The 24,307-nt window shown below is 42.1% G+C and overlaps 1 protein-coding gene across 1 annotated transcript in view; it reads right to left on the bottom strand.

Annotated features, from left to right (window-relative positions):
* The window catches only part of FNDC1 (fibronectin type III domain containing 1), a 126,621-nt gene that overhangs the window by 44,675 nt on the left and 57,639 nt on the right, over window positions 1-24,307 (bottom strand). The window contains exons 7-11 of the mRNA XM_027821578.3: window positions 22,953-23,141; window positions 17,324-20,575; window positions 14,842-14,960; window positions 12,369-12,480; window positions 7,474-7,857 (exon numbers count right to left, since the gene is read on the bottom strand). Coding sequence (XP_027677379.2) covers window positions 7,474-7,857; window positions 12,369-12,480; window positions 14,842-14,960; window positions 17,324-20,575; window positions 22,953-23,141 — 4,056 coding nt within the window. The remainder of the gene's footprint in view (window positions 1-7,473; window positions 7,858-12,368; window positions 12,481-14,841; window positions 14,961-17,323; window positions 20,576-22,952; window positions 23,142-24,307) is intronic.

Here is a 24,307-nt window from a genome sequence, read left to right as displayed (position 1 = left end):
TTCAGGACAGAGCAGCAGCTAAAGTTTGGGGCATGTTGGTAGTGCTATATAGGAACAGGTTATCCTCCTTCAAACGTAACGTAGCAGCTGTTAAATAGGCACCTTGGAGGAGCTTTCGTCTCGATGATGTTCACCCAGACAGGGCAGGCTGTTTTATTGCACGTGTCAAACGTTGGACTAGGCAGCCAAGCTGAGGTTACAGAAACGTTATGGAGAGAGAAGCAAACATTTATTCCTCATAGAAATCCTCGAAACTCTGAAGTGGGGATTAATATTTCTCAACCTATGTCATGTGTATGTTGCAGGATTCAGGAAGTGTCCTGTTCTTTCACACTTCCAATCCGATGCATTGGCAGAGACATGCTTGACATGCTGTACTTTTAAAGAGGAACAGCTGGTTTTTCTGCAACATACAATAAGGCTCTCTATAGATTAGGGTTGATCCATGGATGATAGAATGACTCTTTTGCAAAGAACGAAATGTGGGCCAGAGCTTCTGGCAAACTGGACACTGGAAAGGAAAGAAATATTAGTATTTAAAAGGTTCTTTAAACTTCAGAGAAAAATCAGCCAATGCCTTTATTAAAAATAATACTGTGAAATATTTTTAGGGCCAGATTTTGAAAGCTTTGATGAGATTCAAGGCAGCCTTACTCCATGAACAGTCCCACTGAAGTCAATGCGTCTGCTTGTGAAATAAGATACTGCCTAATATAAAGGGAATTAGAATTTGGCCTTCAGTTATTTTCATGGAGATATTATTATGTGTCTTCAAGATGCAATCAGTGATATGGTCAAAATAGATGCAAAAAAGCTGCCTTGTTGTCTTTAAAGAGGTCCTTATATCGCAGAGTCATACTATAGAGGAAGAACAGTCTAGTGGTTAGAGCACTAACCTAGCACTTGGAAGACCTGAGTCCTTACTGTGACATAGACCTCTTGTATGACCTTGGGCAAGTTCCTTAGCCTCTCTGTGCCTCAGTTCCTCATCTGTAAAACAGGGCTAATTCCTACCTCACATAGTTGATATGAGGATAAGCATATTAAAAGATTGTAAGATGCTCAGCTGCTCTGGTACTGGGGACTGTATAAACATGGATAGACACTATAAAACACCCAGGCTGCCTAAGAAATTAGACTCATCTTGAATTGCCAGAGGTGGAGAATAAGGAAAAGAGACAAAGGTAACAGGGAAGATATAAAAGGATTTCCATATTGAACTCAGAACTATAGGGGGGGAAGCACACCAAGAAGAGTGTCAGTGGCTCTCACGTGATTTTTCTTAAAGTGGGTCTCTACCAAAACCACCTGCTGCCATAATGAAAGTAAGATAACCCCAGGAAAAATCTTAACGAAAGTAAACTGAATCACAAAAAGGAAACGAAAAGATAATGAAAAAAGTGCCTAAAAGGGAGTTGGCCCGAGTTAGCAGTAATAATACTAAAAACAATAGAGATAAGATCTGTCTCCACCTCAGTCCCTGTAAAGAACAGCTGTAAAAAAATAATGACAGTCAAAAATAGTTACCAATACTGGAAGACAAAGCAGTTCGATGACAGCATGAAGCAGGGGTGGGCAAACTACATCCCGCGGGCCACATCCAGCCCACCAGCTGTTTTAATCCAGCCCTCAAGCTCCCACTGGGGAGCGGGATATGGGGCTTGCCCCGCTCCGGCACCCCAGCTGGGAGCAGGGTTGGGGGCTGCTCTGCGTGGCTCGAGGAAGCAGTGACATGTTTCCCCTTCAGCTCCTACGCACCCCACTGCACTCTAACCCTCTGCCCCAGCCCGGAGCCCCCTCCTGGACCCTGAACTCCTCATTTCTGGCCCCACCCTAGAGCCTGCACCCCCATCCAGAGCCCTCATCCCCTCCCACACCCCAGCCCCAATTTTGTGAGCATTCATGGCCCACTATACAATTTCTATACCCAGATGTGGCCCTCGGGCCAAAAGGTTTGCCCACCCCTGGCATGAAGACACACTATGAACAATGGAAAAGGAACAAATGGCCAAGCAAAAATTCTTTTGTAAAAATAGCTAACAGAAAAGAAAGATAGGGAGGGAATTCTTGATGTTACGGGTGAAGCATAGTGGTTTTCTCAGCATGAATTTGGTCTGGCTGCACTTCTCACCAGTGAGAAAGCCACAAAATGGCTATGCTGGTCATCCTACATGAGTGCCAATAACAAATACTAAGAACATGACCATCAGGTGGTATATCACACATATGTTTTAGGCCCCATCAGTAGGATTCCTTACAGGCACAGAGGCCTGCGCTAATGCATCTGTTTGCAGGGTTGGGGCCTGAGAGAGTTTCTGAACATTTTACAGGTATGGTACACTATACTGTAAACTTCCACCTGCGTTTCCATTATCAAGAGTCAAATTGCCCAAACCTCACACAAGAGGGGGTCCGAACTAATAAGAGTTTAGAAACCTCTAAAATGATCCCAAATAGCTTTTCCATATATTATAATGTCATGATTTTAAAGGTTTCATCTTATGACAGAGAGGAAGGATGTCCCAGGGTGCTAGCCTGGTGCTTGGGAGGTGCAAGTTCATTTCTCTGCTCTGCCACAGACTTTCTGTGTGGCCTTGGGCAAGCCTCTTAGGCTATGTCTACACTGCACAGTTCACCTAGATGACTGGGACTTTGGATAGCGTAGGCCAAGTATGAGCATCCTCTCATCAAAGCCCTACCTATTACTTCCTCTGGATTCTTTCCTAGTCAATTGTGCAGAATTTATCTGCCCTGGAGGAAAGGGGGAATTGTGGGACGGGCACTGGAAGACTATCAGAACTTGAATGATTTTGTCTGCCTCTTCACTGCAAAGTGGGTGGGTTCCAGTCTGAGTTAAAGCAGAACTCGGACTCTTACCTATACCCAGCCAGCCTGGGCTTAAATCACCTCCAAACCCAGGTCAGAGACTTCTCTGCATGGATGGTAAACAAGCTAAGGCTAAAACACAGGTAAGAGCCTGGGTTAACTGTGGAGTGTAGACATAGCCTAAGCCTCTCTACTGGAAAACTGCAAATCTCACATTGCCAATGTTATAAAGGTCCTGTTTCTGACCTTTATGGATTGTGAGATATCAAACCTCAAACCTGTCACTGATCCCAGACTGAATACTGTCCATCCTGGGTCTCAGGCCAGGGTAATAAGGAGAAAGAAGGAGAATTCTTTTTGTTCAGCCTTGATTTAAAATAAACAGCCAGTGATTTTTAGAAGCTGCTAACAGTTTGGGATGTTAGAATGGGTGGCAGGGACATGGACTGCTGGCAGAGAGCAGGCGAGGCAGTCAAAAGTGCATATGTCTGCAGTTTTTCACATGGGTATCCATCCACACCACACCCAAGTGGTACTCTTAAAGACACATTTAATAGTTAAGGCTGGGATTTTTGTTAGGTGCCTAAATCCACTTGAAATTCAAAGCTCTCTCATGCTAAAGCCTGAACAAGTGGGAATATATAAATATAAGGAACACTGCAAATCATAGATGCAGTAAATAAAAATAAATGCAGTCAGCAGCAAGATTTAAGGGCACCTACGCAAAGTCCTACTTGTGTTACTGTCTAACAGAGATTAAATTTAATATTTCTTTGGCTCTGTGTCTCTCTCTCTATGTACACACATAGATGTATACATAGTCAAAAACAGTTACACAAGATTACCTGCTAAATAATGAATACTAAGAATATAAATAATAACAGTTCTGCCTATACAAGGTAATAAAATCTCTCAGACAGATTACTCACCCAGTACAGCTGATAGAGGAATCGCCGATCTTCTGCCCATGGCAGTTTGTGTAGAAGATGTTTGCGTCCACCTCTCAGCTCATCGTCAGCTGCCCATGTCTCTTCTTTCCATCTCTTCTGTGCTTTCTAAACTGATAGTGCGGCTCCCCAGATACCATTTACATTGTCTGTTTCTAAATCCAGTTACAGACTTCTGTAAATGGGGGGCTTAGGACAATTCGGTAGGCGCGTCCAGGCCCCATTTTTGAATATAAAGAGCTGTTTTCTGATGCTGCTTTCAAATGATGAGTGGGTTGAATTTACACCCGGTGTACACAAGCTCAACAAAACTGACTTCGGTGAATTTGTTCTTGCTTACTTCAGATCTAAATTTGGCAGTGTCATTAGCTTCTATTGCTGCAACAGAGATACAATGACAAGCAAGGTCATTGCTTTATATTTAATGTGGGGAAAGGAAGTTCTGTATGGCCCTCTACTTTATTCACTTAGAGCCAAGCCAATCTTTCCCCAGCTCCTAGGAGTGACATGCTGTTTTTCTTGCTTGCCAATCTATATCTGCTCCTTGTGTGTCTTCCAGTTACATCTTCCTACTTTACTGACAAAAACAAATTTTTCCTATGGTTAGAACACTGCGGAGGCAACAGCTAAAATGACTGAGATGGCTTCGGCCTCTGTTTATAATCCACTCATATTCAAAAAATGACAAAAGAGAGTGAGCGAGAACTAACAGCTATGAGAGGCAGTGTTGACTAGTGGACAGCGCTCTAGACTGGGACCCAGAAGATTTGGGTTCTGGTTCTGCCACTCACCTGCTGGGTGACCTTGAGGAAATCATGTCAGCTCTCTGTGCCTTGGTTTCCCCATCTGTAAAATGGTGATATTTATACTGATCTCATTTGTAAAGTATTTTGAAATCTATGGCTGTAAAGCACTATATAAGAGCTAGGCATAGTTATCAGAGATGGGCCAAGCTCCCAAACTCTGCTCAGAGCTAGAAAAAGTTTGGGTCCAGATTTGCATTTTGCAGCTAAGATCCAGCTCTGTTATTCACGGATGGACCCAGCAGCCAGCAGTCATTAAAGCAATGTGACACAGTGACAAAAGTCAATGGAGTTATACTGATTTGCACCAGCTGGGAATCTGGCCTGCAGATTTTATAGTCTAGACTCCATAAAGCACTTGCTTCTCATGGACAGATGACGGTAACTGATAGATATACAAAATTAATGTGAAGTGTGGAAACGGTAAGCAACCCCTATATCTGTTGGTATAGTGCAGCTGTTCACCACGAATATCTCCACCCTTCTACCATAGCACTGAGAGACATGATTGAAGAGTTAGACTAGCTAATCATGTTAAAGAGGAAATTTATGCAAATTATTTATAATCAACTGAAAAGGGGTCATCTACAGAACAGTTGCAACTCAAGTGATAGTGCATGTCATCGGACAAATAGTCCAGGGAAACCTGGATAACAGGTTCCTCTGGATTAAAGTGTTACAGATTATAGTAGGAAAAAAGTGACTATATAAAAAGGCCACCTATTTGCTCAATAGTTCTGCACCCATTACGGCTTTCAAGCTCATCTTCTCACTTTAGTGAGAAAAACAAGTTTTTATTCCTACTGGCAGGACAATGAAGAGGCAATACAGCTATGGAAAAGCAAGATGGTTTATATTCTGCTTCATACACCATCAACAAAATTGTCAGCTAAATTCTAAGGACTCTGTGCTACTTCTACTCAGGTCAATGGCATTTTTGTCATTTACTTGAGTGGATGATGAAGCAGGCCATAAACACAGAATATGAGTTAATAGCTGCTTATGATGAGGCTAGAAGCAGAAAGAACCCAGACTGACTTTTGTATCCCAAATTGAGGCCCCAACCAATTCAGCAGAGAAATTTCACGTGCCTAACTTTTAGCACATAAGGAGTTCTATTGAAAATCAAAGTTCTCACATGCTTAAGGTTAGTCATGAGCTTAGGTACTTTGCTGAATTGGGGCCTGAGCTTGCAGGGTTGGCCATTAGCTTGTAAACTGAGCACATGTGATATGGAAATGATTGAGAGAGAATAAAACTACAGCCCTGCCATCCCTTTTCTGGTGAGGACAGTACTTTAAAGCTCATGGCACTACTCTTTCAGCCTTTAAAGATGCAGCTGTTTGTTCAGAAGCCAAAGACCTAGGATGTTGGCCAGAAGAGTGACCGTTTAGTTACTTTAACTTATACAGTGCCGCATAGCCATCTGGAAAGGGGACAGCTACGTCGAACTAAATCAAGGCTGTGATTCAAAGCCCAAGGAAGTCAATGGGATCAGGCCCCAGTAGCTAGCTGATAACAAGTATTCATTTTTATGAGAGTCTCAATAATGATTTGTGATCTGACAAGCCTTGGAGATTCTTTGCAAGTATGTGTTGTTTCAGATTGCAGCGAAATACTGAAACATTCCTCTTGCCTTTGTCAGATGGCAAACACTTCGAGTTTTCTCTTCCACAATCAACTGTCATTGGCAAGTTTGGAAGATCGCTTTTAAAAAACAAAGTTTTCATTTTATATTTTTGTAACTGTGCAGTACAGCCACACATATTGTGACTCAGGGACTGGAAGTAACAGGATGCCAACTGGCAGAGGGCACGAGGGTTACATCGGATTTTACAGGGATCCCCTGGGTCAGATTTATCCATAACAGTTCACTGAAGGAGGGCATGTGATGTCTCTACCAAGAGCCAGTGGCCCACTGGTCATTACAGTCATTGGAAAATGTATGTATGGATAATATTTAAGAAGTTATGTGTCTATCCCAAAAATTATGTTCTTAAGGTCCTGCCTGGTTAAGGCAGGTCACCAGGAGGTGACATATCTCAGAAATTTCCTTTCAGGCAAGAGATAGCAGATACCTATCTCCCTGTCTGGTCATATAGGTTCTGTGTATTGTAAGCTTCACAATGTAGGCCTATTTGCATACTTAGCTGGGGTTAAATAAGAGATGGCAAAATCTACAAGAGAGGATATTTCCAAGATGAAACAAACAGTGGGGGCAGGAGGCCTATCTTGGGGTGCAAGAAAATACAGAATCCATTGCACAGGAGGCAATCTAACAGCATGTGTCTCTCATGAAGGAGGGTCAAAGCTAAGCCTGGCTATAAAACACTGCAAGGATTTTGGATGAGCAATACTCTACAAGGCAGAAGAGTATCTTGTTAATTATGCGTAGGCTGTAAAATACATATAAAGTAAAATCATAACACGCAAACATTTGTTTCCAGTAATTCTACTTGCTACAACTTAAATCTCTGTGCTATGTCAAATAAATGTATATTTGATTTCACTATAAACATATCTCAGTGCTGTGTGTTAAGCGGACTGATGATCTGGGGTGGAACTGGTAAGATGCACTCTACTGGCAAGCTCTGGAAGCAGCAAATCTGTGAACATGATGACTGTCCAGCAGACCAGGGGCTGGACACTCCAGGGAGATGCTTGGAGGGCTCAAGAGTTGGAGTGTGCTTGTTGCTAAGCTGTAGAGAGACTGCGGGGTCTGTGATGCCTAGAGAGAAGTGCTTGTGTTGCCGATGGCTGGAGGAGTTGGGGAGCTGACCCATGGCAGGCACACACAAGACTTTGTCACACTATGGACAGGTGGTAGCAAGGTGTCTCACAACCTTGGCTACCCCAGGAAACATCACACCTACTATTTGTGTTTATATTATTGTTACCTTCTGCATTGCATTCAGGCAGGCCATCAAGCCCTTTTACCAACTTGCCATCCTCATCATACTGAGCATCAGTGCCTGGGGGACATGTAGGTAGTGGTTTCTCTGTCGGAAGCTCAGTAGTCGTTGGTTCAGCAGTGGTGGTGATGATGGTAGTTGTGGTTGTAGTTGCAGTTGTGGTTGTTGTGGGAATTGTGGTCGTTGTGGGAATTGTGGTCGTAGTTGTTGAAGAAGTTGTCGTCTTTTTAACCATTTCAAGACCAATCAATGGTTTCCCTCCAAGGCTTACTACTGGTTTATCTTGTGCACTTGCTAGAGGTTTACCGAACCGCCCATGTCCAAACAAGGGTAATCCATCAGGACTCACTACTGGAGCACCACCAGCATCTGCAAGAGAAGAACAAAAGAAAAATATCTAATTGCAGATTCTCTATGTTTTTAAATCATGGTATTTAGCATCAGCAGACTTCCATTTAGGAACCCAGAAGTGCCATACCTAGGGGAATGGAGAAATGATTCAGGAGGACCTCATACAAACCACAGTGTCATCCATTTTTATTAGCGGTTCTCTGAAGAGCTGTATTCCCAAGAGTGTATCAGAACTAGCGAAGAGAGGTATAGTAAATCCTGACTTAAAATAGGTAAACCCTGCTGGCTGGGATGCTGAGGACACAGCCCTTTCCATGACTGTGATTCAGCAGCATGTAATAGCACCCAGAAGGGGTTTCATATATCCATTTCACTCACGTACAAAGATTACACCTACTTTCATCTCACATAGGTAGGTGAAAACATACATGGACAATTGTAAAAGGATTTATACCTTGACCCCTAATGTTATACACCAGAAGCAAGGTTAAAAAAAAAGGATACTCTGTTAGGATGCTGCAATGAGAGAGAAAAGGCCTATCTTAAGTTATGGATATAGCAGATGTTCTCTGTAACTGTGTTTCATCTGCATGTACTACGCAAGTCCATGAGACTTATTTAGATGGATTCATATGTAACCACCAGTGATTTCACATATATCCCACAGCTATTTTTTATTATTTCCTATGAGTCTTAAAGAAAAAGCCACAAACTATGCTGTGGATAAATTAAGGGAAAATAGTTATTTATATCTATATACTGGGACAAAGTTCCAGCTCTACCTTGGTGGGTCTTGTGCTTATTGGCGGATTTGCTCGCCTTGGAGCTTCACAGCAGCCCTCAGCTTGGCCGTTTTTCTGAATTCACAGTCCAGGTCAACTCCTCCTGTGTCTGACCAGGAGTTGGGAGGATTTGGGGGGAACCCAGGCCCACCCTCTTCTCCGGGTTCCAGCCCAGAGCCCTGTGGAATGCAGCTGTCTAGAGTGCCTCCTGGAACAGCTGTGAGACAGCTACAACTCCCTGGGCTACTTCCCCATGGCCTCCTCCCAACACCTTCTTTATCCTCTCCATAGGACCTTCCTCCTGGTGTCTGATAATGCTTGTACACCTCAGTCCTCCAACAGTCCACGTTCTCACTCTCAGCTCCTAGTGCCTCTTGCTCCCAGCTCCTCACACGCACACCACAAACTGAAGTGAGCTCCTTTTTAAAACCCAGGTGCTCTGATTAGCCTGCCTTAATTGATTCTAGCAGCTTCTTGATCGGCTGCAGGTGTTCTAATCAGCCTGTCTTAATTGTCTCCAGAAGGTTCCTGATTGTTCTGGAACCTTCCCTGTTACCTTACCCAGGGAAAAGGGACCTACGTAGCCTGGGGCTAATATATCTACCTTCTATTACTCTCCTATAGCCATCTGGCCTGACCCTGTCACAATACATAAACAGCAAGATATCCATATATACCATAACTTCTACTGTCTCATTCACACAATCCACATAGACGCAACTGAAACTGACTTAATACACATCTGGACTGCATAGGAATGCAGGATTAGTTTTTAAGGGCCAGATCTTCAAAGGTTGATTTCAATGGGAGTTAGGTCCTAAATAGCTTTAAGAATCTGGGCCTAAGTGCATATGGGCTTGATTCCGTGGTGGTGCCAGATGCCCTCAACTTCTAATTACTTTGTGGTCATTGAGGATCCAGAAGCATTCAGCGCCTCAAAGAACTGGACTCCATGTAAGAAATATGCCTTGTCTTTCTCTATATACATGTGTTGGTACAGATGCTGTGGATACCACCTTCAAAGATCTGGGTACTCCATACATGAGGTACATGTCACCTCATGAGGAGGGCATGTTTTTTTCTACTCACCCCCCTGATTTCCCTACGGAGATGCCATGCCCCTCTATCTGTTCTGATTGCCATTTCCAGCAATACCACCTGCTCAGATGCTGTATTAAGAGAAATGACATTTCAGCATGGTGGATCTGTGAGTAAAAGGGGAGAATACCTGCTGACACACAGATTGGATCCAGCCTCTCTCATTTCAAACTATAATCCAAAAGCAAATCCAAATCCGAGGTGGGATCCTACCACTAAGATTTTCTTCCTCCCCATTTCTAACGATAGCCATATCATAAAATCCTTCTCAAGTGTGAAAATCAGCCATGTGAGCAAACTGGAGAATAGAGGAAGGAGAATACTGCAGAACAGTATTCAAAGTGATTCATGCAGATTCCAGGTAGCTGGCTTAGTTTGAAGATATATAGCCATATGCTAGAGATTTACTGATGAAAAGTGCAAGATGAGGGTTAGGTATTATTATTAGATTTTGCTCCTCCATGAACATTTGAGCAATGGAGTTTGCGGTCACCTGAACATTTTGGGAAAGTTGTTCACCAAGGATGATAGCCACCCCTGTACAGAGAGGTCAGCAGAAGGCCTTGCATTACTTAAGGTCTCCTTGTGAACTTCACTCCATGTGCACCCCAGTATTCATATTCATATACTGGAAGGCTCACCCTTCGTATAGAAAGTCCTCACATCCGTCATAACACCATGTGACTTAAAGGATCAATCACAAATATCAAATAGTAAACAACCAAGAGTCAAAGACATAGACAAAGCAACCCATAGGATGGAATATATTTGCAAAAAGTTATTAATTAGGAATAATAACTACATTAGCTAAAATAAAAATCTATTCATGGATAATTCCCAAACAAAAATAAGGGCTAAACTCCCTGGATAAACTGTTCACTACAAATAGTTTGTCCAGCTCTACTGAAAAGAACTACAAAAACTGAAGAGAGACACATTTTTACAGAGCTTCTAATTCTGAGCAAAAGTTAAAATGATATTTTTAAAAAGTACACAACAATGACAAGTTCAAGCCTTATAAGGAAACACACTTAAAACAGTGGACATCCCAGTGAACAGGTTTTTGGTTTTAAAAAGAACCACTGTGGCCACAGGGGTGTATATTTGAGGGGTCTGAACTGTGGAACGCATTGCTACATGAAGTTGTTGAGGCCAAAAATCTTAATGAGGTGCAAAAAGGGATTGGACATTTATATGTATAACAAGAACATCTGGAGTTGTCATAGTTAATGGGAACAAAAATGAAAAAATTAAATTCGTTAAACCTTGTGTTTCAGGGTTTAAACTGATCTCCAACTATTAGTGATCAGGTTGAGACTAATTGGGGATGGAGCAGATTATCCCACCTCTGCTTCTGAAGTGTCTGGTGCTGGTTGTTGTCAAAGACAGGATACTGGACTAGATGCACATTTGGGTCTTATCCAATATTGCAAACAGCTACATTTCTTTTATTTTATTCTCAACTCTGTTCAAAGGGGATGGTGTCATGACTCATGTATTTTTAAGAATCCACACATTATTACGGTCAGAAAGCTGGGATTTTTCTTCCCCCAGTAATTTAAATCTCAGCCACAGGAATACTAAGTGTCCTTTGAGCAAATGACCTACCACTTTAAAATATCCACTTCAGGGAAAAAGTCAGCAGTCATTTGAAATTTCCATCTCGGAGTTAGTTTTGTGGCTAGATCATAAGCTGATGCATTTCATGGGCCAAATTTTGTCTGGCAAAGTGAAGCCAGAGGGCTAAATCCTCTACTGCCATCGCTGGCAACCAATCAGGGAAGCAGCAGGGATGGGTTGTCAAGTAGCGCGTCATGGCTCTGATTCTCTGCCTCAGGCCCAGGAGCAGAGATGCAGGTTCCACTCATTTTGTATCCAATTCTGCCTCCTCCAGGATATCACAGAACCCCATTCTTTTGCACATTTACAGGTGCAATTACAAAGAGATAAAGGGGGATGTGGCCACAGGGAAAGCAGCCTTGGTTTGCAATATAGTTGTGAGTGGCAGCCCCCAAAAGCAATTGTTCCTATACAAAACCACCCATGCAAATTATCCCTGTTCCCAGCAGGAACAGCTGTGTGGGAGGCTGTTCTCTGGCTGAATAGAGGAGCAGGTTAACACTGTTTGTACAGTATATTTCATACCCATACCTATTTATAGATTGAAGAGGATATAATTGTAAGCTCTTCAGGGCAAGGACTGCACCTACCTCTGTGTTTGTCCAGCATCTGTTAAAACAGGGCCCTAATCCTGTGTAGGGGTGGTGTGTAGCTGAGCTCCCCCTGGAAGAGCCTGGAGTAGGAATTATCATCTTCCTTGCTTGCTCCATGTAGGAAGTAACTTAATGCAGCCCTTTTTTGGGCTCAGGTTACTTCCTCTCATACTGGCTCAGCTCTGATCAGGTTGAGAGTTGAACTCTCCCTCCCACCTACTTGGGGGAGGAAGACACTACTGGGTGCAATACCATGTACCCCTTCACACTCATGCAGTGAAGAGGATATTCCCCTTATTGCCTTGTGCTGCCATATTAAGCTGGGCCACAATCCGGCCCTAAATAAAATCAATATGCCACTTCTGCCATATTTGCCAGAATTTTGCACCATTGATATGAAAACTATTTTTTCTTTGGGAAAAAAGTCTGTCCTTACCAACAATAGTGCGTCCATCTCCTCCTAGTTTCACTCGGAGGGGGTTTCCTTGGGAATCTTGGAGGTATCTTCCTTCAGCATTTAACACTAGCCCTCGATCGAGATCTACGATCTAAAAAGCAGCGATAGAAATACTGAAACTCACCTGACATGAAAGAATGGGAAATTAAATTATACCATAATAGTAATTCCAGGGGAAGAGAGAAGTTTGGAGTTACATTTTTAGAAGTGCCTGAATCATGTAGGGAGAAATTTTCAAAGGAACAAATGGCAGTTAGGCCCCTAACAATTAACTGTGCCTTTGAAAATCACCTCGTTAGGAGTCGAAATCCATAGGACTCCAAAATTACTTAAGCACTTTTGAAAATGGTATTTAGGCTTGTAAGTGCCTTAGGCCCAAGTTTTTAAAGGTATTTAGGTGTTGCTTAGCTCAGCATTGTAATGCCTAAATAATTTAGGAGCCTAAATCTAATGTTCAAAGGGAAGCCAAAATCCCATTGACAATCAATGGTAGTGAGGCGCCTAAGTGCCTAAATCACTTTTGAAAACAAGTGTTAGGCTTCTAAATCAGTTAGGCATTGAAAAGCTGAGCGCATCAATGCCCTAAAGACCTTTAAAAACCTGGGCTGTAGCCACTTTTGAAAATTTTACTCACCCTTTAATTTTAATTGTTTCCAGAAATGATTTCATTTGTTTAGAAAAGGAAACCAAAAGGTTCACATGCGACAAGCTAGACAAAATGGAAGACAGGTGCTAAGTGTCAGATCAAAATAGTTTACATTTTTTAAATGCCCGTGTGTATGTTTTTCACACTATCTTGAAAATGTCTTCCAAACCAGGCATTTGAATATGTTCATCTAATACACACGAAGAGCGCTAAAATGCCATATGACATTTATTTATTCTCATGCTGTTATTCAGGTTGCAGGGTACCTTACTCTGTGAGTATCCTTACTGATTTCAGTGGGACTATTTGAGGAGCGAGGCACGAATCAATGTGGGGCAGAAATAAAAATTCCTTCCGTACATAGGCTGGTTATCAACATGGTAGGTGGGATTTGCCCTGAATGGCAGATTTTAGAAGGCATTTAGGCACCTAACGATGACTAACAGCATATTGGAAACTATGAGGAAAGGGACAGAAAACAAGACAGACAATATTATAACGTCCACCCCTTCAATACTGTGTCCAGTTCTGGTTGCCCCCATCTCAAAAAGAACATAGTGGAACTGGAAACAGTTCAGAGAAGTGCAACAAAGATGATCAAGGCTATGGAACGGCTTCCAGATGAGGACAGACAAAAAAGATTGGGACTGTTCAGCTTGGGAAAGAGATGACTAGGGGGTGGGGTGGGAAGGGAATAGAATAGGGGTCTATGAAATCATGAATGGTGTGGATGAAGTGACTAGAGAAGTGTTATTTACCTTTTCACACGGTACAAAAACCAGGGGCCACCTGATGAAATTAGTGGGCAGCAGGTTTAATACAAACAAGTACTTTTTCAAACAATGCACAAATATCCTTTGGAGCTTATTTTCATGGGATGGTGTGAAGACCAAAACTATAACTGGGTTCAAAAAAGAACTGGATAAGTTAATGGAGGACAGGTCTATCGATGGCTATTGGCCAAGATGGTCTGGAATGCAACCCCATGCTTGGGGTGATCCTAAACCTCCTACTACCAGAGGCTGGGAATGGAAGACAGGGATGGATCACTCGATAATTGCTCTGTACTGTACACTCCCCCTGAAGCTCTAGTTCAGGCCACTGTCGGAGACAGAATACTGAGCAAGATGGACCATGATCTGACCCAATAAGGCAGCTCTTATGTTCTTACATTGAAATAGACACCTAATGGCATTTTCAAAAGTGCCTAGGCACTTAACTCCCATTGAAATCAATGGAAATTAGACACCTAAGTCCTTCTGAAAAACCTACAAGAGGTCTATCTCTATGTGCTTAAACACCTTTAAAAATCTGGTGCTAAGGGCTTGTCTGCATAGGGAAGCTATTCCACAATAAGATAGGGTTTGAGTTTAAATCACTGTAGCTGCTATTCTGGAGTAATTGCCTGTGTGGATACTCTTGTTCCGGAATAGAAGTGTCCATACAGGTAGCTATAATGGAATAGCTATTATGGAACAGTTATTTCAGAATAGCTGTGCTGGTCAGTTTCCCCATGTAAAGAAGAGCTAAGTTTGACATAATTGAAAAGCACTTAATTGAAGTCAGTGGGGTTTATGCTGCTAAATTACGTAGGCACTTTTGAAAATAAAAACCCTTAAGCCCTAAATCAGCTATTTAAATCACACAACAATAAATAAATGAATTTTTTTCATAGAGCCCTCGATTTTAAGGCCAGAAGGGACCCTCAGTCTGATCAAATTTTATAGTCTTTTTGGTGAAGAGCACCGTTCCTTTTTTTTAAAAATAAGTCAAAGCATCTTGAATTTGCAAAGAAGGTCACCCTACCCACTTTGTTCCTTGAGGACCATTGATTATTCTTTGTCCACTTGGTTTTCCATTATTACCAGGTAGTATTTTCCCATTTATATTTGTTTTTGTTGTAAGATTGGGCCTACCATTACTACCTGAAATAGAGAAAACAATATATACAGTATTCTTAACAAGCATGTGCATAGAACCAAACCATACTTTACAACATGAACAAATACAGTGGTCATTACAAACTGTGCTTAATTATTTACACATAAAGGTATATGTCCAGTACATAAAGCTGTGTTTAAAATAAACTAAATGTAAAGGGTTCGATTCACCAGTACACTCTGGCTACTGTGCATTGCTCTGTTGATACAAAGAAGATGTAAACCGGGCCTAACTGGCTGCTTAAACTGGATTTATGGCTGCTTTGTATCACTGAAATGGTGCAAAGCAGCCATCACATATCAGTAAACCAGGCCCCGGACCTATTAAAACTAGGAAATTCAAAATTAAATCTGAAACCCAAACCATTATAATGTTTACAGACATTTATAAGGCACCCATCACCATAGTACTTGCATGCCTTTTCCATAATTTACAGTAGATCAAGAAATTACATAGCACCCGAATTAGAGAGTGTATATCCTGATTGAACCTACAACACCCAAACCAATTTACCTGAAAAGTCCAGAACAAAGGGATTACCAGCCATGGAACTATCTGCTGAAGGATTCCAGTATCTATTGTTAGGGGTATCTCATCTTGCATCACACTGTAAGAGAGGTCTAGCTTGGCTCTTGATGATTTTCTGGTGGGAGCAAATTCAAAACCCCCAAGAACGCCTTGGCACCACACTTGCCATTTCTACCCTATGGACTGATAGCTGAAGCATTCCTGCCAAAAGCAAATGCTGTAATGGGGAAACTGCGTCTGAAATAAATGGCAGCCCCATGCACGCAAATGGGAGCAGAATTTGGCCTGTTGTGAAGTCCCTGCTAAAGAAAGGACCAAATACACTGCGATATGTCAGCTCAGCGGGTTTCATATTAAGAATGTATTTTCATTCTGGAGTTTTTAGCCTTCAGTTGGTTCAGACTAGAAAATTTTAGTTTTAGACATACATAGCAGACCCAGTCTTCCTCCCGTGGAAGTAAGTGTGAGGTTTGCTATTGGCTCAAGAAGCCTGGAACAAAACCTTAGTTTTCATACAAGTCTAAGAAGTAGAAAGAACAAAATACAACATACAAAGTGTCTGGGCCTGATTCTCCTCTCAGTTTTATCATGGTAAATTGGGAGACACTCCACTGGAGAGTGACTTTTGATGTACAATCTGGCCCATTATTTTAAAAAGTAGGCATTTACATTTCTGTTGGGATGCACTATTGGAACCCTTTCGTGTCTATGCAGCTGAAAAGCTGCATTCCACACTGATTTGTTCAGAAGAGGACAAACACTTGTTTTCTTTCTAACATGTTTGGCCTGTCTGCTCTGATCCCTGTTGGATTTTAAACAAAACAGATGCAGAATTTCCAAATAGATCTTTTTAAAAAACGTTCTTGAACTTTATAAGTATTTTTAAAAAGTCCATCACCATGTGGAATCATTTTTTTTAATCCAACCACATACTGACCTTTTACAAAGAACCCAAAAGGGGGTCAGGGGGCGGAAATGTCTCTATAACATTTCTCCTCACCTCTAGAAGAAAACACTAGACTGAAAGAACAAACCTCATCTCACACAGTTTTGTACAATATAATTCAGCTCAGCACTAGAACAGCATTAGCTTCAGCTACAGGCACTCAACCTTGGGATAGAGAGTAATTTTAGAATCCTGCCCCCACCAAACATATGTGATGCTCACTCAGCATACACTCCCTTTGCTGTTAGCTTTTGTGTTCTGTTCCTGCTGATGAGGTGGTATTCCAGGTCCAGACAGATGGAGGTAACTGGCAGATCTAAAAAACTGAAGGGCTTGATTTTTAGACCACTCACAGGTGCCATTTCAGTCTACTGGAGTTGTGGGTGCTCAGCACCTCTGAAAAATCAGACTCTAAACTTAATCTCTCATGCAACGAACCAGGATTGTCCTGGAGTCTCCAGGAATTAAAGATTAAACCTCCAGGAATACATCCAATCAAAACTGGCAACCCTAGTGTTGCCCAGTTTCCATACATAGTCCCTGACTCTGTAATCTGATCCCCTTGGGAAGACCCTGAGCCTCACTGATTTTGCAGGACACTCCAGAGGCATATGCGTCAGGTCAGATTGTAGGATCAAGTCTTCGGACTGTGATCTCTCACCATATGACCATCTGTGTTTGTACAGTGCTCAGCAAAATGGGGACCCAATTCTGATGGGGCTTTCTGGATACTACCAAAATATAAATAATACGGTACACTGAATTATATACTTTAACTTGTATCCTGATGAAACAATGTAGCTTTCATCTAACTACTAATGGGGGGGAACATTCAAGACAGTAAAATTAATAAAGTAATTAAAAACATATTACCTTGTCTATATGGAGGTCTGATATATTGCCGTTGGGACAGGTTTCGTGGCCTTGAGCTTTGTAGTCGTTGACGGGGGACGAGAGGGGATGAAGATGAAGAAAGAGTTGGAGAAGCAGAGTGTGTGGGATACAGCTGAGAAGGCACAGATATGGATGCAGAGGAGCGTGGCCAGGCCAATCTTGGCTTAGAAGATGTATGTGGTTTGTTAGGGGTCTGAGAAATTCTTGAGACTACAGAAGACGATGACCTGCCTTGTTTTAAAGTGGGAGGCTCTTCCTCCTCCTCTTTTTCTTCTGCAGAGTTTACTTTGTGTATTAGACGAGAGCCTGTGGGTTTCCTTTTATCCCTGGCACCATTGCCATTCATATTTGTACTGTCTCTAGAATTGGAGGAAGATGACCATCTTGCAGCTGAAGATAATGTGGGTTTCTCCTCCACTTCTCCATCATCATCATCTTTTGAAACTGACTGGTGAGATTTAGATAAAGAGAAGAAAGGAGCTTTTGGAGAAGGTTCCACTTTTGATGATGGTGACTGGAATAGGCCATATTTTTTCTCATTTTTGGTTGCTATTCTAGTAGGGACCCTGGAACCTGAATGGTAATTAGGAACTGAAGGATCAGTTTGTCTCAAAGAAGTGGAGGATGACTTTGAAGATAAAGAAGTATCCCTGCTATTCTGATTGTCCTTTGCTGTGTCAGTGATGGAGCTAGAGCCTGACTGAGCAGGTTTTGATTGATAGGAAGATGAAGATGGTTTATATGAATCTGACACATGTTCATTTGAAGTGGCTACCCTGGATCCAACATGTCTGCCTGCTGGCAAAGATGAACTTGATCCTCTGGAAGAAGTTGGAGAGTCATGTCTACTTTTGTGTTTTTCATCAACTTTACTAATTTGAGAAAGTGACTGCTGGAGCTTTGAAAGAGATGAGTTAGAACTTCTCTGAGACAAAGAGGTAGATATTCTCCTAGAAGAAGAGACATCTTTAGGGAATGCAGAATGGACATTTATTCTGTCATCTGCTTCCTCCTCCTCAGCCACATCCTCATCCTCCTGTAATTTTTCATTACTTTTGTGGGGGATCTGAGAAGGAAGCCAGCCTCTAGAATTTAATAAGGAGAATGGAAGCTGAGACTGACCAGCATGTGCCTTTTGAGAAGGATGGAGAGGTTTTTTAGATGAAAAATGAGAGCCTCCAGTTAATGTTTTTTTAGACAAAGGTATACTTTGTTTTGATTTCACAAAGGTTTCCTTCACCTCCTTACTGTCCTGATCATCAGGCTGTTGTTTGGAAGCAGAAGACTGTACATGAGAATACTTTTCTGCAGTAGCCACTGATGAAGACCCAGTGGAAGATGATGAGCCTGATAAGGCTCTTGATCTTGCATCCTGACCATTTGTTACCTGGTGAGAAACACTAGGACTAGAATGGTGGTTCGTTCTAGTAGATGAGGGAGATCTCCCAGATATTGAGGGCAATGAAGAAGATCGGCGGACTGTAAGCAAAGAGCCTGATTTTGTGGGAGTTTCCTCTATTTCTGTACTAAGAAGTTCATCTTCTGAACCAGAGAGCTGTGATTTCTCTTTGACTGGCTCTCTGCGGTGAGCACTAGACTCTACCGAAGGACTTCTTCTTCTAGAATAGACTGCTGCTGAAGATGACTGTCTAGAAGAGGAAGGTGAATGGTCACGTACAATAGTTGAGGGTAGTGGTTTCTCATCTTCACCCTCCAGTTCTCTAGTATCTCTCTCAGTATTGGAAATAGACCTAGTAGTGCTAGTTGAGGTTAGGCGTGCATTAGTCGGAGGATGAACCTTTGAGGAAACAGCAGAATAAGGGGGTTTAGAGGGTGGTAGCTTAGATTCTTGATTACTACTGATCTTGTTTGGAAACTTACTGATTGTATGAGATGACTTGTGCTTGAGGAAATTAAAACGTTCAGAGGCAGTCTGTCCTAAAAAAGACCTAGAATTAAACCTAGAAGAGGAAGAGTCTTGTCTTTTCTCTTCCACTTCTGTGTCCTCATTATAATTACCATCATCAACATCCCTTCCAACAGACTTACGTTTAACAGAAGATGGGATGCGTGAGTTAGTCGAAGTATGGCTAGCAGAAGCAGAAATAGCAGACTGTGATGATGCAGCTGCGGTGGCTAATTTTGGATCCTTCAACATGTGAGGATTAGAACCTGAGTGAAGTTTTGTTTGCAGTGATGGAAGTGAATCTCCATCACGAGAAGAAGAACTGGAACTTGACTTATTATTTCTACTCTCTGCCTCTTTGCCATCATAATTGTCATAACTATCCTGGGTATCAGAGTGAACCAAATTAGAAGAGGGATAGCGTGAATGACTTTGAGAGTTTGTAACTGTTGATGATGTAGGTGATTTAATTGGCGCAGAAGAGGCGTGTGCCTTAGTCTGATGGCTCTGGACCACCTTGTGAGACACAGCAAACTGCCGATTCAATGGTAAAGCCAAGTGAGTGTGTTCTGGAGTTTTAGAAGATACTTGACTGGACTCTATTTTTTTTAATGGCACAGAATCTAGACTTACTTGTTTTTCCTCCACTCTATCTGCAATATCATGAGGTACATTTTCAGCAGGCAGATTATTTAAAGGGATTTTAGGGGAAGAAGGAATATTAGAGTTGCCTTGTCTCTGATGCTTTGTTTCATTATCTGTGTACTTAGAAATGGACGAAGACGCAGAGGAAGAGGATGAGGAGCGTTGGGTCAATGAAGATGAGGAGGAGCCAAGTTTGTCTGTGCTCGTTTGTCTCGTCCTTACTGGAGTGTGTGACCTAACTGGTGTTCTACCTGAAGAAAGGACAGAGTGAAATGGCCGGCTAAGAGAGTAGGGCCCAACGTTTCTTCTCAGATTTTGGGTTTTAGGCAAGGATGTTGGCGTTTCACTGGCGGAATCATGATCCTCTGTGACTTCAGTGGATTGGGGATCAGGTTCTCGCTCTGATGTCTTTTTAGAGAATAGCTGTGATTTATTCAGCACCCCACTATCAGTCAAGAGTTTATTCTTAAACTCAGAAAGAGGACTTTTTGTATCTCCACCACTGGGAGAACTAGATGAAAGAACAGCAGTATGCTTAGAGGAAACTGGTGATTGGATTTTCCGAGAAGGAACAGGAAAGGTTCGAGGTGGGGATGAAGGCACAGCATCACCAGGTTTTTTAGACTCCATATTATCTTGAATGTTTGTTTGTTGATGAACATTTGAATCATCCCTAATGGCTGCAAAAGAGAAAAAAATATTTTTTTAAAAAAAATTCACAATGATATATGTAAAAACAGTATAAAAACTGTCTAAGAAAAATGAATCAGCCAGCAAGATCCAGATCATGCTTTACAACATTGGACAATACTTAATTCAGTGTTAGCCATCCTACTGGGAAATACAAATATCACTACATCATCAATTGGGAAAAACTTAAAATAATAAAAATAAAGAATAAGTCAGTTGAGAGTAGGCAATGCTAGACAAATAATTGGAGCCAGATGTTCAGCATAGCTTTATTGATTTAATAGATTCATAGATTCTAAGGCCAGAAGGGACCATTTTGATCTAGTTCAGCATTTTTCAAAGTTTGGGTGGTGACCCAGTACTGGGTTGCGGCATGTCAGGCACTGGGTCACCCTGGTCAGCACCGCCGACCGGGACGTTAAAAGTCCCGTCAGTGGTGCTGCCCAGCTAAGGCAGGCTAATGCCTACCTGTTTCAACACCGTGCTGTGCCCCAGAAGCAGTCATCGGTGGGGCTCCGCACACTGCCCCCACCCCAAGCACCGGTTCTGCACTCCCATTGGCCGGGAACCAGCCAACGGGAACTGGGGGGGAGGGCGGTGCCTGCAGGTGAGAGTCACACGAAGCTGCTTGCGCGCCTCCGCCTAGGAGCCAGACCTCCTGCTGGCCGCTTCCGAGGCGCAGTGCGGTCTGCAATGCCAGGACAGGAGGGACACTGCTGACCAGGAGCTGCCAGAGGTAAGTTCGTGCCCCAACCCCGCACTCCAACCCCCTGCCCTATGCCTGAGACCCCCCCAAACCCAGAACCCCTTCCTGTACCCCAAACCCCTCACACCCAGCCCCACTCCAGAGCCTGCACCCCCACCCCAGAGCCCTGACTCCCTCCCGCACCCCAACCCCCTGCCCCAGCCCTGATCCCCCCCAAACTCAGAACCCCTTCCTGCACCCCAAATCCCTCATCCCTGGCCCCAGCCCAAAGCCTGCACCCCTCCAACACCCCAACCCCCTGCCCCAGCCCAGAGCCCCCTCCCACACCCTGAACACCTCATTCCTGGCCCCAACCCACATCCCTCACCTGAGCCCTCTGCCCCAGCCCTGAGCCCTCCCCAAACCCCTCATCCCCAGCTCCATTGGGTTGCAGGCATCAACAATTTTCTTAAACTGGGTCCCCAGAAAAAAAAAGTTTGAAAACCACTGGTCTAGTCTGATCTCCTGGATAGCACAGGCCATAGAATTTCCCCAAAATAATTCCTAGAGCAGATCTTTTAGAAAAACATCCCATCTTGGTTTCAAAATTGTCAGGGATGAAGAAGAAATCCACCACAACCCTTGGTAACTTGTTCCAGTGGTTAATTACTCTCACCATTAAAAACATAAGCCTTATTTCCAGTCTGAATTTGTCTAGCTTCAGCTTTCAATGCAGCTATGCTGATGTATATCAGCAGAGGATCTGACACTTAATGCTACATTAAAAATAAACAACAGATCACGTTTTTGTCTATATAACAATATACTCATAGGAAAAAGCAAATATTTTGGAGTTTTGCCTGAGTAAGCGCTGCAAAACTTGGCACATTAACATTTAAAATTTAGTTTTTATATGTTGCAAATACTGTCAGGAAGAGTACAAGCAAACAAAATACAGTATAGATTTCACTGAACACTGTAAAACAAAAGGAATATATATTTTCATGCAGCAGGTCATGAAACAGCCAAAATACCGGTATATGTTTACTTAAAATATTTGTTTCCCTTTATACTGTATGTGCCATGAAGGTGATCAGTATTGCCATCAGTATTGCCATGACAGATCTAAGTTTTAAAGCTTATAACAAGCTGGCTATTAAAGAACCTTTGAAATGAAACAGTGTTATGAAACTCTGCAGGTTAGTGGAATAAAAAGCCAATGACTGCAATAAAAAGTTACATAAAGTTACAATGTTCATGCGCATTATAAAGAGAGGTTTCAAAGAGGGATGGGCTATTACCAGCAGGAGAGTGAGTTTGTATGTGTGTGTGGGGGGGGGGGGGGGAAGGGTGAGAAAACCTGGATTTGTGCTGGAAATGGCTCTACTTGATGATCACTTTAGATAAGCTGTTACCAGCAGGAGAGTGGGGTGGGAGGAAGTTTTGTTTCATGGTCTCTGTGTGTATATAATGTCTTCTGCAGTTTCCACGATATGCTATGCATCCGATGAAGTGAGCTGTAGCTCACGAAAGCTCATGCTCAAATAAACTGGTTAGTCTCTAAGGTGCCACAAGTACTCCTTTTCTTTTTACGAATACAGACTAACACGGCTGTTACTCTGAAACATAAACAAATCAATGGCAAGAATGTATAGACTAAGTCATAGGCACACGATACTTACCTGTTGGCATAACGACACTGAAGGCTTTAGACTGAGGACCTTGTCCCCTCCTGTTTGCTGCACGAATTTTGAAAATATAGCGTTCCCCAGGCTGCAGACCATCTATTATGGCAGAAGTAGTATCTCCACGATAGGTGATGGACTTTGCTCCGAATGGTTTGAGAGCCGGGGCGTATGAAAGAATGTATTCTGAAATGATTTGGCAGACGGTTGGAAGGAGGAAACTGAAAACAGTCCTGTTTCCAGCGGACAGACTGTATGGGTAGGATGAATTAGAACGTGCATTACTAAAATTAATACATTAGCAATGCACGTCAAGTCAACAGCTGGAGTATAAAGACATGATATACAGTAAGCTGAATAAACATTCTTTCAACATATTAGACAAGAATATCTATCTATATAGTAAATTAGCTGATTAAGCATACAGAATACAGGAGATAAATCCTACAGAATATTTAAGCAATAACCTTCATTGTTGCGGGTTATACCACCCAATAATTGTGATGGGAGCCATGCATCCCAAATGGAAGACAAGTGGAAAAAAATAATGGTTATAAAGTCAAACATTGGGTGGTTTAGCCATTGCTATCACAATTTTTGTTTATGAACACTGAAGGTTCAAAAAAATTCTATACTCAGCATTTATTCTAATACAAATGTATCAAATTGAATCTAACGATAGTTAGAAAATTTGTTGAACATAATGAAACACTAACATTCTAAGCAGTTTTTAATTGCCTTATAGCTACTGGCAATAAAATCTGATGCAACCAATAACTGTTCTGTATTACTATTACAGAGCTCCTTATGTCAGTAAAATAGTGGTGGTACGGATTGTAAATACTCTGATAGTTAGTCAGCAGGTTCAAGCCTTTTCATTCTAGTAGAAATTATAAAAATGTTTGATACAAAACAGTGTATGTACTCAACTAACCTTTAAGACATGCAATATTAAAAGCAGGTAAAATATTTTGATTAGTGCTGCTTATTCTTTTATCATTTATTTGCTATAGAGTCCTGACACAGTTATAATCACTTTACACTTTAAGGCCCCAATCCTGCAGAAGAATCCCCACTACAACATAGAGCCCAATTAGTTTTTGTGGGACTCCACCAGATGCAGTGGTCTAATCACTAGATCCTTGGCAATACTGGGGCCTTAGGTTCCCTACTAACACAGCATTTAAGCAGGAGCTTAATTTGAAGCCCATGAGTAGTCCGATTGCAGTCAGTGAGACTACTCACATGTTTAAAGTTAAGCACATGTTTAAATGATTAGGGCCTTAATTAGTTTAATTGTCCATACAGAGCAACTATATAGTATATTAAATTCTTGCCTTGATAACTTGAAA

The sequence above is a fragment of the Chelonia mydas genome, chromosome 3 (assembly GCF_015237465.2).
Source record: "Chelonia mydas isolate rCheMyd1 chromosome 3, rCheMyd1.pri.v2, whole genome shotgun sequence".
Classification (NCBI taxonomy): domain Eukaryota; kingdom Metazoa; phylum Chordata; order Testudines; family Cheloniidae; genus Chelonia; species Chelonia mydas.
Note: the sequence above shows the minus strand (reverse complement) of the source record. Positions and strands in the feature narration are given on the sequence as shown.